Source organism: Sphaerodactylus townsendi, unplaced genomic scaffold, assembly GCF_021028975.2.
Source record: "Sphaerodactylus townsendi isolate TG3544 unplaced genomic scaffold, MPM_Stown_v2.3 scaffold_26, whole genome shotgun sequence".
NCBI lineage: Eukaryota > Metazoa > Chordata > Lepidosauria > Squamata > Sphaerodactylidae > Sphaerodactylus > Sphaerodactylus townsendi.
In genome coordinates, this window is record NW_025950429.1 from 36768 (window position 1) to 51845 (window position 15078).

General features: G+C 47.3%; 1 protein-coding gene across 1 annotated transcript in view; it reads right to left on the reverse strand.

Annotated features, from left to right (window-relative positions):
* AR (androgen receptor) overlaps nt 1-15078 on the reverse strand; it is a 234500-nt gene that overhangs the window by 23800 nt on the left and 195622 nt on the right. The window contains exons 4-5 of the mRNA XM_048482896.1: nt 12196-12483; nt 8806-8950 (exon numbers count right to left, since the gene is read on the reverse strand). Of these exons, the coding sequence (XP_048338853.1) occupies nt 8806-8950; nt 12196-12483 (433 nt within the window). The remainder of the gene's footprint in view (nt 1-8805; nt 8951-12195; nt 12484-15078) is intronic.

The window sequence follows — 15078 nt, forward strand, 5'->3', positions numbered from 1 at the left end:
CTTTCGCCCATGGCTTCCTTGATTGAGTCAATACATCTCCTCTTGAGTGCTAGCGTGGTATAGTGGTTAAGAGTGGTGGACTTTAATCTGGAGAACCAGGTTCCATTCCCCACTCCTCCACATGAGTGGCTGACTTATCTGGTGAACCGGATTTGTTTCCCTGCTCCAACACATGAAGCCTGCTGGGTGACCTTGAGCTAGTCACAGTTCTTCAGAACTCTCTCAGCCCCATCTACCTCACAAAGTGTCTGTTGTGGGGAGAGGAAGGAAGAGTTTGTAAACCGCTTTAAAACTCCTTATCGTTGAGAAAAGTGGTGCATAAATCCAAACTCCTCCTCCTCCTCCTCCTGCTGCTCTCAAGTGTCACAGCGTCATGAGTCCTGCTTTTGTCCCCAGGGGGAAATCCACTCGGGTTTTCTTGCACCTCTCTCACCATTGTGCTGGTAGCTGATGCTGGACCGTAAGAACAGCCTCCTCTTTGGGACTGTGTTGTGTGTGCTCTGTCTCGCTTGACTGAGCATGTGCTTAGCTGAGGCCTTATGATGGGGACCAGCCATTTTGGCACCCCTTTTCCAAGGGTGTGGATCGGTTTTCCAAGTCTGGTGCTTGTCCAAAACAGGACGGAGAGTGTGGAAGGGCTGGGATTTACAGTCTTGGCATCCTGAAGGAATGTTTCTTCACTTGCCCCATGGCCCATTAGCCTCTCCTGGGAGACTGAAACAATGGAAATGTGGTGCCTGTTTCCATTCACGTGCCAATTCCCGACAACTTATACAAATCTGGGAAGGCAGCAGCACTCTAGTGGAGGTTCCCGTGTGAATGCACAAAGAGCGGCAAAATCTCTACTGCAAACAAGAGTGCCAACTGGAACTGTCAGGAATGAAAACTGAAAAAAACACCACCCTCCATGCGCAGGTATCGCACCCTCGGGGCCTGAAGCAGACGCTCCCACACTGCTCTGCTTGGGAACTGCAAAAAGCGACCAGCTGGTGAAGATACCTCAATTAGTGATTAGTCTGACCATAAAACTATGTTTTTAGGATTGCCATTTCCAGGTGGGGCACTTCCTCAAAACTTGGGGATGGAACCTAGAGAAGGTGGGGTTTGGGTGGGAGGAAGGGACCTCAGTGGGTCTAACTCCATGGAGTCCACCCTCCAAACCCAGCCACTTCCTCCAGGGGAGCTGGTCTTGGTCTTCTGGAGATTATTTTATTTATTTATTTATTTTATAATTAATTTTATATACCGCCCCTCCCCCGAAGGGCTCTGGGCGGTGAACAGCACAATAAAACAATTACATTAAAACCCCATTAAAACAGCAAATTAGCAAAATTACATTGGCGTCCAGCATAAAACTTCATAAACCCACCTTGGAAGGAAAACAGAGATAAGAGAGCGGAGGGCCCCCATAAGTATTAAGACCCAGAGTGTAAAGGGGAAGGAAAGGGGGGGAAAGGGGCTCATCAGCGTGCCGCTTCCAAAAAAAAGCCCGGTGGAACAATTCGGTCTTACAGGCCCTGTGGAACTCTCCAAGATCCCGTCAGGGCCCGGATAGTTGGTGGTAAGGTGTTCCACCAGCCAGGGGCCAGAGCTGTAAAGGCCCTGGCCCGGGTAGAGGCCAGCCGCATAGTCGCAGGGCCAGGGACCACCAGCAAATTGGCCTCCGACGAACGTAGATCCAAGGAGCTCCCAGCAACTACCTGGAGGTTGGCAGCTCGAGTTCTCTTACTAGCACAGTAATGCCTGGCATCTAGCCTGGGGTGGATCCTTTGAGCCCTGCCTGCAGCAGTCAAGCCACTCAGTGTCGCACTGTAATTTTGTCCCGAACGACTTCCTTTTTGTCCAAAGGAGAGAGACAGCACTTGTCCGCTCCCACGGGAGAAAATGCAAGCATGCAGTCAGCCTTGGGGTCAGGGCTTATCCTGATCCCCAACTCTGGGGCCCGCCCTGAGAAAACTGCCCCTCCCCTTCCAAGAATCCATAAGTAATCAGGAAGCCCCCTCCTGGAGGCGGCTTCCTGGTTACTTACGGAAGTTACTTGGAAGTTGGCTTGCAGCGAAAGTCAGCCTATTCTAGGCTTGCAGCCACTAGCAACAGGAATAGGAGGAGTTTCTTTTCCAGAAGAGGTTGCCGAGCAGAGCACCAGCCACCGTCCTATCCCTGACCTGACGCTGAGCATAGCCAGGGCTTGTCTTTGAAGAGCTCTTCCAGGATTCGAGCCCATCCCACAATCGGGACCTCACCAGTTCTTGCCACAGGGCAGAACCACCTGGGAGACCCGTGCCGTCCCTGCTTACGAAACTTCTGTAAGAAGCCACAGGTGATATTCTAAGCACACAGTTCTGAACAATTCACACGACAGAGTCAGGGGAGAAAAGACAGGGGGAGGGAGGGGAATTAGAACTGCTACAAAACAATTTTCAGAAAGCCCCAAGAGACACGGGGCTGCTCCCACCTCCTTCCCAGAAGGTGGCATAAAAATGCTATTCTTGGCTTGACCTGTTAATGCCTAACTTACAGTGAGGGCCCTCCCAGGAGGCAGGACGGGAACTTCTCTAGTTCAGTATTCACAGAACATTTGCTACCAAGGACCCCTTGCCTGCTGCCTGAGAGTCCTCGGTTCCACAATTGGAGAAGGCAGCAGAATGTGATCTTTTCTACAGTGTGGCTGGCCACCAAAGGTGTCTTGTGCATCCACTTGCCAGTCAAATGGATCATGAGACTGTTAACTAGCAGATCCTGGAAATGATTGATTCTCAAACTGTATCTTGGATACTGATACAGTGCAGATCTTAACAAAGTTGTTACAGCAGCAGCTGCCACCACTGCACAAGGATCAAATTCGCATGCATGAAGGTTAGCTGTGTGTATGCAAGAAAATGTCTCTGGAGTCTCTGGAAGCAGCAGAGAGGAGTAGCAGTGGAGAAGAGGAGTGGGACAGAAAGGGCTAAGTGAGCTCTGGTTTTCTTTTCTCAAAGCCACATCTTTTTAGCGACATCTTTTTAACAGGGGTTTTCTTTTTTCTCGTTGTCCTGGCCGTGTGCTTGCCTCAGGCTTCTGAGAGGCAGGGCTGCTGAGAGGCGGAGCTTCCTATTAGCTGTGTTGCTCAGTCTCTGGAGCAGTGGAAGCAGGTGTTTTACTGAATAAGGACATATCTTGAGGGATAGTAGAAGGTACAGAAAGCTCAACGGGGAGGCACTTATTAAAAGTTTTATATTTGAATATGTAAACAGAAATAGATATGAAGGCAGGAAGCCAGCAGGGGGGTGGGGGCTTTCCAGTGTTTTGCACTGAGTGTCACATCAACGACTATCTACCACTAGGACAGAAGTCATGGGTGTGCCCTCGCTGCAATGAGCTCCTGGCACTCAGGGAATGTGTGTGTTCTCTTGAAGCCAAGGTGGCAGACCTGCAGAAGCTGAGAAAGGGTGACAGAGAAGGCTCTCAGGGACCTAACAGCCAGGTCCCACTCCCAGCATGACATCTCTTCAGATGTCATGGAGAATGAGGGTCTGGGGGACAGAGAGTGCCAGTCTGAGGTGGTGGAAGATGCTCCCTTAGATGGGACCCCTTCCTCAGCTGGTGATCAGCTATCCTCTCACAGCAAGGATACCCCTCAGGGAGATGGGGGGGCTCTTGGTAGTAGGCAATGTGATCATTAGGAATGTAGAGAGTTGGGTTTGTGAGAGGCGTGATGATTGCATGGTGACTTGCCTGCCTGGTGCGAAGGTTGCAGATGTCACGTTTCATCTAGATAGGCTGTTAGATAGTGCTGGGGTGGAATCATCAGTTGTGGTCCACATTGGCACCAACGACATTGGGAAATGTAGCCTGGAGGTTTGGGAGGCTAAATTTAGGCTGCTAGGTAACAGGTTGAAGTACAGGACCCCCAAGGTGGCATTCTCAGAAATGCTACCTGTTCCACACACAGGGCGACCAAGGCAAGCAGAGATACAGGGTATCAATGTGTGGATGAGAAGGTAGTGTAAGGCAGAGGGTTTCAGATTTGTTAGGAACTGGGGAACCTTTTGGGACAAGGCAGGTCTGTACAAAAGGGACGGGCTTCATCTTAACCAAAAAGGAAACAGGCTGTGGAACTCAACATTAAAAAGGTGGCAGATCAGCTTTTAAACTGATCCCTGGGGGAAAGCCGACAGGAGCTGAGGTGACTTCGGTTTGGAATACAGTATCGATGGTAATGCAGATAGAGAGGGTGGTTTTTCTAAATCAGCCACATACAAGCGTGGAACATCACAATGTGCACGTGATAAGTGATGTGTCTACAAAGGGCTAGAGGGCAAAGCATATAAATCCCAGGTCAGAGACAGAAACAGGGTATACAGGTGTTTCTATACTTATAGTAGAAGCCTTTGACCTAAAATGGGGGAGCTGGAGTACAGAGTTTTGAAGGAGGACATTGATATAGTGAGCATCACAGAGACATGGTGGAATGAGGAGAACTAATGGGATGCTGTTATCCCAGGTTACAAGCTCTACAAGAAGGATAGGACAGGGCGTATCGGGGGTTGTGTTGTCCTCTACGTCAAAGAGAGCATAGTGTCACATAAAGTAGACAATGCAAGAGGAGCTGATTACCCTACAGAAGCACTGTGGATATCAATACCAGGTGTGAAGGATAGTCTACTATTAGGAATATATTATTGTCCCCCTGTTAGAATCCCAAAAACTGAAACAAACTCATGTATAAGAACAGTAGTTTATTAAGTATTGAGGATCTTCTCTGGTCAAGCCAGAACTGAGGTTTGCCCACGCAAAACGCAGTAGTTAAAGCAGTTTGCACCCCCCATCCTGGGAAAGCGTGCCCAAAAGGAACTGTGAAAGAGATAACAGTAGAGATGGCCAGGCACTGACCTTTAGCAGCACCTGGTAAAGTATAACATCATTCAGCAGACAGTTGAAAGTCGGTTAGAAATGCAATACAGCATACAGAAAGCAGCATTAGCAAAATCCCCATAATAAAAGGCCTGCTGACACCCCCTGACCAAAGCACACAAGAGAATTCTGAGATGGAAAAAGAAATTAGAGAGGCCAACAAAAGCAAAAATGTAGAGGTAGCGGGTGGTTTCAACTATCCCTACATAAACTGGAAAAATGCATGTTCAGGTCATAGTAAGGAGAGAGCATTCTTGGATATGCTAAATGACTGTGGCTTAGAGCAGATGGTTGTGGAACCAACCAGGGGAGAGGTGATCCTTGATCTAATTCTATGTGGGACCCAGGACCCAGGACCTGGTACAGGAAGACAGTGCTGTTGAGCCGATAGGGAACAGCAACCACAATGCTGTCAGATTCAGTATCTCTGCATGCAAGCAAGTGACAACTACTAATGTAGTTACATTCGCCTTCAGAAGGGGAAATTTCTCAAAGATGAGGGGGATACTGCGCAGGAAGCTGAAAGGGAAAACCAAGAGAGTCAAAACTGTTCAAGATACTTGGAGGTTATTTTAAAAAACAGTAATAAAAGCTCAGCTGGAATGTGTTCCACAGGTTAGGAAAGGCAGCACCCAGTCCAAAAGTAAGCCATCATAGTTAACAAGGGAGGTTGAGGAAATTATTAGAAAAAAGACTTTTAGAAAATGCAAGTCCAGCTCAATTGATGAAGAATGTGAGAAGGAACACAAATGGTGGCAAAAGAGAAGCAAGTTAGCTGTAAGGGAGGCAAAAAAGGATTATGAGGAATGCATGGCTGCGAACATCAAAACCAGCAACAAACAGTTCTTCAAGTACATCAAAAGTAGGAAGCCAGCTAGGGAAGCGGTAGGTCCGTTAGATGACGAAGGAACAAAAAGTGTGCTAAAAGATGACAGGGAGATTGCAGAGAAGCTGAATGAATTCTTTGCATCTGTCTTCACCCAAGAGGAGGTCAGGAAAATTCCTGCACCTGAACCAAACTTCTTAGCAGGCAAATTCAAGGAACTAGTGAAGATAGTGGTAGACAAGGAAGAAGTTCTGGCAACCATTGATAAACTAAATACTACCAAATCCCCTGGCCCAGATCGCAATCACCCAAGAGTTCTTAAAGAGCTCAAGCATGAAATTGCTAATCTTCTCACTTTAATATGCCACTTATCCCTGAAATCAGCCTCCATCCCTGAAGACTGGAAGATGGCCAATGTCACACCAATCTTTAAGAAAGGATCTAGGGGGGACCCGGGAAATTACAGGCCAGTCAGTTTGACATCTGTTCCTGGTAAATTAGTAGAATCTGGTCATTAAAGATAAAAATTATAAAACATGTAGAAAAGCAAGACCTGATGAGAAAAGAGTCCAGCATGGCTTTTGCAGAGGCAAATCCTGTCTTACAAACTTACTAGAGTTCTTTGAGGGTGTAAACAGGCATGTGGACAGAGGGAGTGAACCGTGGACATTGGTTCTACTTATGGATTTCCAAAAGGCTTTTTGACAAAGTTCCTCACCAGAGACTGTTGAGAAAAAACTCAGCAATGAAGGAATAAGAGGAAGATCCTCCTATGGATTAAAAAACTGTGGTTGAGAAACAGGGAAACAAAAGAGTGGGTGTAAATGGGAAGATTCTCACAATGGAGAGATGTCTTCGAGGGAGTGGTGTCCCCCCAGAGGATCACGTTTTGGGACCAGTGCTCTTTAACCTATTTCATAAAATGACCTGGAAGTAGGGGTGGGTAAGCGTGGTGGCCCAAGTTTCAGCAGGATGATACCAAATTATGTAGGGTGGTGAGAACCACAGAAGGAGTTGCGAAGAGCTCCCAAGCCGGACCTTGATAGAATTAGGTGAGTGGAGGCTCCAGAAAATGGCAAATGCAGTTCAATGTAGCAAAATGTAAAGTGATGCACATAGGGGCAAAAAATCCAAACTTCACATACATGCTACAGGGGGGCAGTGCTATCAGTCACAGACCAGGAAAGGGATTTGGGCATCTTAGTTGATAGTTCCATGGGAATGTCAACTCAATGCATGGCAGCTGTGAAAAAGGCAAACTCTATGCTGGGGATAAATAGGAAAGGAATTGATAATAAAAGCTGCAAAGGAGTTGTCGTATTGCCCTTATATACAAAGCCATGGTGCACGACGCATACTTGGAGTACTGTGGTTCAGTCTCACAATTACGCCAAATCTCAAAAAGGATATCGAAGAGATAGAAAAAGTGCAGAGAAGGGCAACAAGGATGATTGAAGGATTGAAGCACCTTCCTTACAAGGAGAAGCTGCAGTGTTTGGGACTCTTTAGTTTGGAGAGGAGACGTCTGAGGGAGGATATGATTGAAGTCTATAAAATTATGCATGGGGTAGAAAATGTTAACAGAGAGAAATTTTTCTCTCTTTCTCACAATACTAGAACCAGGGGGCATTCATTGAAAATGCTGGGGGGAAGAATTGGGACTAATAAAAGGAAACACTTCTTCAGGCAACGTGTGATTTGTGTTTGGAATATACTGCCACAGGAGGTGGTGATGGCCACTAACCTGGATATCTTTAAAGGGGGCTTGGACAGATTTATGGAGGAGAAGTCGATGTATGGCTACCAATCTTGATCCTCCTTGATCTGAGATTGCAAATGCCTTAGCAGACCAGGTGCTCAGGAGCAGCAGCAACAGCAGCAGGCCATTGCTTTCACATCCTGCATGTAAGCTCCCAAAGGCACCTGGTGGGCCACTGTGAGTAACAGAGTGCTGGACTAGATGGACTGATCCAGCAGGCTCTTTCTTATGTTCTTAAGATCATGAACAATATGTTCATTTTACCCTTGACCTGGATGGTCACGCTAGCCTGATCTCATCAGATCTTGGAAGCCTAAGCAGGGTCAGCTACGGTTAGTTTTTGGATGGGTGACCACCAAGGAAGACTGCACAGGGCAATGGCAAACCACCTATGATAGTTTCTTGCCCTACAGGGTCGCTGTAAGTTGGCTGCAACTTGACAGCACTTTCTATTACCACGTGGTGATTTTAAAAGGCATTCTGTTAAGCAGACCTTCTCTCTGAAACCTTGAAGAGTTACCATTAGAGTTATGAATAACCTCCCTGAAATTCTGTGGTGGGCTCCACCTCCTGGACCAGTCGCTTGGTGGCTGTGCCCTCCACCCTGTTTCAATATTCTAGAGACAAATACAGGCTCAAAAAGGTTGGGGACCCCTGTTCTACTGAGCTCACACATTCGAGAGCAGATTAAATGGTATTTGGAGATTTTGTTTTTGCTGTGGCTGACAGTTTAAACCCTGTCCCAACCTGTTCCCAGGGCAAGGAAAAGGTTGCCTCAAAAAGGCGACACAACTCATAACTACCACACATGCTTTGTATACAAAAGCTCTTAGGATCAGTTCCCACCATCTCCAATTAACAGGATCCCAGGCAGCAGGTGTTAGGAAAGTATTTTTGGCCCCACCTGAGACTTTGGAGAGCAGCTACTGGGCTAGAAGATCGTTCTGCATGACGTAGTTTGAAATGTTCATGGTTGCGACTCAGTGACTGCAATATGTGAAGTGGCTGCCTCAGACTGACCCTCACTTCACTGCTGCTCACCCCTGCAAGCTATTCAAAAGCAGTGAGGGACAATCAAAGTCAATAAGCAACGTCCCCACTAGAACAAGTTAGCCGCCATTGTGCAAGGATTTGCGTGAAGGCAAAGAACTGGAGCAGAATTCCCATCCCAAGGGAGAGGCAGACGGAGTTCCTCCTGTAACTCTGGAACCTCTTAAGAAACTATCATGAACCCGCGCCCCCACCCCCACACCCCGCACCTTCCATCCCATTCCATCAACATCATGAAAGAGGCAGGCAGATGGCTGCAGTGGAAGGTAGAACTTACTCGTTGAAGACTAAATCTGGAGCAAAGTACAGCATTCGGGAGTTCACATTAGTGAATGACCTCCATCCCATAGCGAAAATCATCAGGCCCATCCAGGAGTACTGAATGATCGCCATTTGGTCATCGACATGCAGGTTGCGGAATCCTACAGCAAAGAAAGGCACAACGAGAGGTCAAGGAAGCATCTCGGCACTTACTGCTTCAGGCACAGCATCTCCACCTCATCCAGGATACTGTGTCCAGTTCGAGGCACGACTAGTCAAGCAGGATATCGACTTGCTGGCTTGGCAACAGTACGTGTGAAATGAAGAGGAAAGTCTTAGTGGACCGTAAGCGGAACATGAATGAACAGTGTGATGTGGCAGCTGAGAAAGTCAATGTGATTCTCAGCTGCATCAATAGGAGTACAGTCTCTAGAGTGAGGGAAATAATAGTACAACTCAATTGTTCAGACCTCACCTGGAATACTGTGTCCATTTCTGGACACCACAATTCAAGAAGGCTATTGACAAGCTGGAGCACGTCCAGAGGAGGGCAACCAAAAGGTCTGGAATCCATGCACTGTGAGGAGAGACTTAGGGAGCTGGGGATGTTCAGTTAAAGGGTGACATGATAGCCATGTTTACATATCTGACTCCTCTGCTGAGTTCTGTGAATGGGGCATTCTGAACCATCAACAGTAGCCATGCAAGCCATGCGCCCTCATTCTTCAGCCGTCCATGGCCTTCCTTCCACTTTGGCTTTGTTATCTTCCTGCACTGCTTGCAAAGGCTAACGTGATGGAGACTGGCAGAGCCACTCATTCATATTCTATGCTCTCCCTAAAAAGTGCTTGAAGCTTACAATTAAAAAAAACAATTGCATATTGGAATCTAATATCACTTTTCCTGCAGCAGCCAAGGAATTCCTTTCAGGCAGCAGGAGAAAAAATTAGGGCCACTACACATGCTACGTGATCCAAGTTCACATCTAAAAATGTATAGTGTAAATGTGGGGATTGTATGGAACAGAATCTTTCCTCAGGGGATGACAATACGTTGATGATCACGGTATTTCTCCGTATGACCTGTGAAATGTGGCTCAGATTTCCGTGGAAACCACTCCTGCCTTGCAAGTTCCCAGGTCATCTGAGTGTCTGCAGGGAGCTGGCAGGGCTGAAAAGAAGCTGTTATAGGACAGAAGGAAGTGGCCGATCAGCCAATCCCATCCTTTGCTTTGAGCCCCCTGAAGAGAAATTCAGAGCACTCTCAGTCCTGGTAAAGATTGGATGAAGACCAACAAATGAAAACTTAAACCCAGGGAAAACTGTGGTACTGCTGATGAGAAATATGGCTAACCAGGGACTAAGAAGTCAGCTTGTCCTAGATGGGGGGAAGGGGGGCTTCGGGGTGCTGGGGGTTACTGTTAGATCCAGGCTTATAGATGGGGGCTCAGGCCTCCTCTATGGCTTGCAATGTAATTTGGTCGCAGACTCTTCTGGAACAGCCAGATAGAGCTCCCACGATCCCACCCCTTTGAACATCCAGACTAGACCATGTCTCATATGTTCCTGACTTTGCGGAGAATTCAAAAGTTTCATCTGGAACAATAGGTGATGGGAATGCTCTCTCCCCAGGTTTAAAAGGTTGCCCATTCATTTTACAAGACAACTCAAAACACTGGCTATTAAATTTTAATTCTTTGCTCCGGAAGGTCACAGAGAAGGTACATTGATCGGGAAGGGGGCGGGGGATGGTGCCTTCCAGCCGCTGCCATTCGCACGGCAGCGGCTGGAAGCTGCTGTTTTCCAAAAACCTCGCTCGGGAAGTGAGGTGGGAAAATGGTGGCTTCACGCCACTGGCGGGGGGAGCGAGGGCGGCGCGGCTGCGATGCAGCTACACCCCCCATGCGAACAGCTCCCTAGGGATGGCATTTTTGCCATCTCTAGGGCGCTGTAAACGGCCCTTGCGGAAAGGGCCAGAGTTCAATTCAAGGTGTCTGTTATTACCTTCAAAGCCCTTCACAACCTGGGACCCACACATCTGGGACCCACACATCTGAAGGATCGTCTCCTTCCCCAAGCCCCTGTGCAACAACTATGATAATCAGGCAGACCACCTGTTGGCCATCTGCTGCTTAGGGTGTCCCGCTTGGCACCCACCAGAGCCCGGGCGTTCTGCACAGTGGCTCAGCCTCTGTGGAATGGGCTCCCGGGAGAGGTGAAGGAAAGGCTCTCCTCTTCAGGGGCAGCGCATGGCCGGCCTGCTTGCCAAGGCTTTTAAGGGGTTTGGATGGTGGGCATTTTGTAAGGGGAGAGAGAGCTGGAGTTTGCTATTTAATTTTTGGTTCTTAATTGAAAATGTTTTTAACTGTTGTTGTGAGCTGCCTTGAATCACAATGAATGTAATGTAAATGTTTTATTAAACAAAACAGAAATACTGTTTTAACATTTTGTTTGTTTTAAATTGATGCAAATTGTTCTAAATTGCCTTTGCCCCTTTCTGATGAAAAGAGAGGTGTAATTAAAAATATGCCGTCACATACATTTGTGCTTTGGAATGGTTTTGTTTTTCTATGTGCTCTGTAGATTAATGTAACTGCTTGAGCTTTTGGCCTCTTGCTGTCGTAGCTCCATGTTGTCGTAGCCCAACTTCTTCTCTTTGTACTGATGCATTCCTCTCAGTCTGCAGAGATAACCTTAATGCACCTGACAAAGTGGCCTGTGGCCTGTGGAAGCTTCTGCCACAATAAATCTGCTAGTCTTTCAGGAGCTACAAGATTCTGTTGCTTTGGTTGTAACGGACTCCTGTGGGACCCCCAGATTTTGGAATGCTGAATTCTTTCATCCAAACATTTTACTGGGCTTTAGAAATATTTCCCTTTTAAAAAAATACTGCATTTTTAAACATTTCATTCTTGTACTCAACCTGCTTTTTCTCAGTCCCTTCAACAAAATGCACATAATGACTGAAGAATAAACTGTGTAAATAAATACATGTAAAATGCATAGCAATCAACTTGTCTGGGGCTTTTTTGAGCACGCTGCACCACAAAATCAGCCCTGCTTATAAGGCTTTGTAGGAAAGATTTTGCAACAAAGACTTCAGTGCCCGGAAATTCAATGGCCAAGAGGGAGATGCCAATCATGAGTGTGTGTAGAAATGTAGGAAACAAAAGCAAGTGACACAGGACTGCCTGCAGCAGAGGTGGTGGGAGGTGACGGACCTCTCACCATCATTTGAGGGAAGCCAACCAGACTTTTCAGGCCAGATTTCTCAGTAGAAGTGACCTCTGGAACACAGGCTGATGGAGCTCTGGGAGAGAGGTTTTGTGCTGTTGTCTCTGAGATCCCTGGCGTGCAGGGCTGGGGGGCGGAGCGGGGGAGGGAAGAGGGAAGAAACATTTCCTTACCTGGCAAGGCCTTTGCCCATTTCACCACGTGCACCAGCTGCCTCTCGCCGAGCTCATTCAAGCTGGTCAGCAGGGCTGCAAAGGAGTCGGGCTGGTTGTTGTCATGGCCTGCGCACACCACGCCCGGCTCGATGGCTTCCAGGACATTGAGGAAGATTGGCTGGCACTCCAGGCTCTCGATGCGGGTCATGGTCATCTTTGGGCCCTGCTCCTCCGTGGGACTCGAAGGGCCAGCAGCTTCCCCTTCCTCCTGAAGTTTCAGATTGCCAAGTTTCTTCAGTTTTCGGGCTGCAGAGAGCGAGAAGAGCACTCAGAAAAGTCCCCACTACAGTTTGCTATTCAGATGACCGGCAGACCCATGATGGCCACAGGGTCAGGTTTTTGCAGGCCACCAGCCGCAGCTCTTACCTACAGGCAAGGAGGGCATGGCTCTATGCAGAATCCAGGCATGGGCCAGTTACTGCAAACTCCTTCGATGGCAAGCAGACAGTGCCACCACGGTGAATTCTCTGGGTTGCCGCAGAGCAGTGGTCCTCGGCCTTTTTGGAGTGCTGACCCACCAGTCCAAATTTACTTGGTATGGTGATCTTTCAGGGCTGGCCCAAGGCTTTTTGGTGCCCAAGAGATACTATGATCTTGGCACGCATTTGGCCTATCATTCCATTTTCTATAGTGGCTAACCAGATCTTTTTGAGAAACCAACACCCATCACTCAGAGGGCACAGCTGTCCCCATCATGAATCTGAAGCAAATGCAATGCAACACACATAGCCATTGCACATGCAGGAGGGTATCCTCCAGCCTCTGGCCAACCTCTGCTTCTCCACTTCCTTCTCTAGTCCTCACAAGTCTCATAAACCTACTTTAAGAACATAACAACAAGCCTGCTGGATCAAACCAGAATCCATCAAGTCCAGCACTCTGCTACTCGTAGTAGCCTGCCAGGTGCCTTTGGGAGCTCACATGCAGGATGTGAAAGCAATGGCCTCCTGCTGCTGTTGCTCCCGAGCACCTGGTCTGCTCAAGCATTTGCAATCTCAGATCAAGGAGGATCAAGATTGGTAGCCATAGATTGACTTCTCCTCCATAAATCTGTCCAAGCCCCTTTTAAAGCTATCCAGATTAGTGGCCATCACCACCTCCTGTGGCAACATATTCTAAACAGAAATCACACGTTGCATGAAAAAATGTTTCCTTTTATTAGTCTCAATTCCTCCCCCCAGCATTTTCAATGAATGCCCCCTGGTTCTAGTATTGTGAGAAAGAGAGAAAAATTTCTCTCTGTTAACATTTTCTACCCCATGCATAATTTTATAGACTTCAATCATATCCTCCCTCAGACGTCTCCTCTCCAAACTAAAGAGTCCCAAATGCTGCAGCCTCTCCTCATAAGGAAGGTGCTCCAATCCCTCAGCCATCCTCATTGCCCTTCTCCGCACTTTTTCTATCTCTTCGATATCCTTTTTGAGATGTGGCGACCAGAACTGAACAGGGCATGACAATCCTTGCAGTTTTATTATCAACTCCTTTCCTAATTATCCCCAGCATAGAGTTTGCCTTTTTCACAGCTGCCGTGCATTGAGTTGACATTCCCATGGAACTATCAACTAGGACACCCAAATCCCTTTCCTGGTCTGTGACTGATAGCACTGACCCCTGTAGCCTGTATATGAAGTTTGGATTCTTTGCCCCTATGTGCATCACTTTACATTTTGCTACACTGAACTGCATTTGCCCACTCACCTAATTTATAAAGGTCCTTTGTAGTTCTCACCACCCTACCGAATTTGGTGTCATCTGCAAACTTGGCCCCCACGCTACCCACCCCTACTTCCAGGTCATTTATGAATAGGTTAAAGAGCACTGATCCCAAAACGGATCCTTGGGGGACGCCACTCCCTACATCTCTCCATTGAGAGAACTTCCCATGTACACCCACCCTTTGCTTCCTGTTCCTCAACCAGTTTTGAATCCATAGGAAGACTTCCCCTCTTTTTCCTTGATTACTGAGTTTTCTCAATAGTCTTTGGTGAGGAACTTTGTCAAAAGCCTTTTGGAAATCCAAGTAGACAATGTCCACTGGCTCCCCTTATCCACATGCCTGTTTACACCCTCAAAGAATTCTAGTAAGTTTGTAAGGCAGGACTTGCCTCTGCAAAAGCCATGCTGACTTTTTCTCAGCAGGTCTTGCTTTTCTACATTTTTAATAATTTTATCTTTAATGATATTCTACTAATTTACCAGGAACAGATGTCAAACTGACTGGCCTGTAATTTCCTGGGTCCCCCCTAGATCAGTGGTTCTCAACCTTCCTAATGCCGCGACCCTTTAATACAGTTCCTCATGTTGTGGTGACCCCCAACCCTAACATTTATCCATTTTACAAATGGGGAACACTGATGCAAAGAGTCTTAGGTGACCCCTGTGAAAGGGTTGTTCGACCCCCAAAGGGGTCACAACCCACAGGTTGAGAACCACTGCCCTAGATCCTTTCTTAAAGATTGGTGTGACATTGGCCATCTTCCATTCTTCAGGTTACTTTAATAACCATCAGGACATGTTTTACTTGATCACCATGTAGATGAAATGAAGAAAAAGTGGCAACTAACATATTAAATGGAAGAGTCGGTTTCCAGAGTCTGATCTTGCTTTCCAAAATAAAAAAAGAGCAACGGAAGAAGCAAGGGCTGGCCTGTGATCCAATTTCAGAGGCTCTGAAACTCACTTTTGGGTCCCCACCTACAGGTTAGGAAACATAACTAAACATACAGGTCTTTGTATTGTTGAAGGCTTTCATGGCCGGATTCAACTGATTGTGGCGGTTTTTCCGGGCTGTGTGGCCATGGTCTGGTAGATCTTCTTCCTAACGTTTTGCCTGCATCT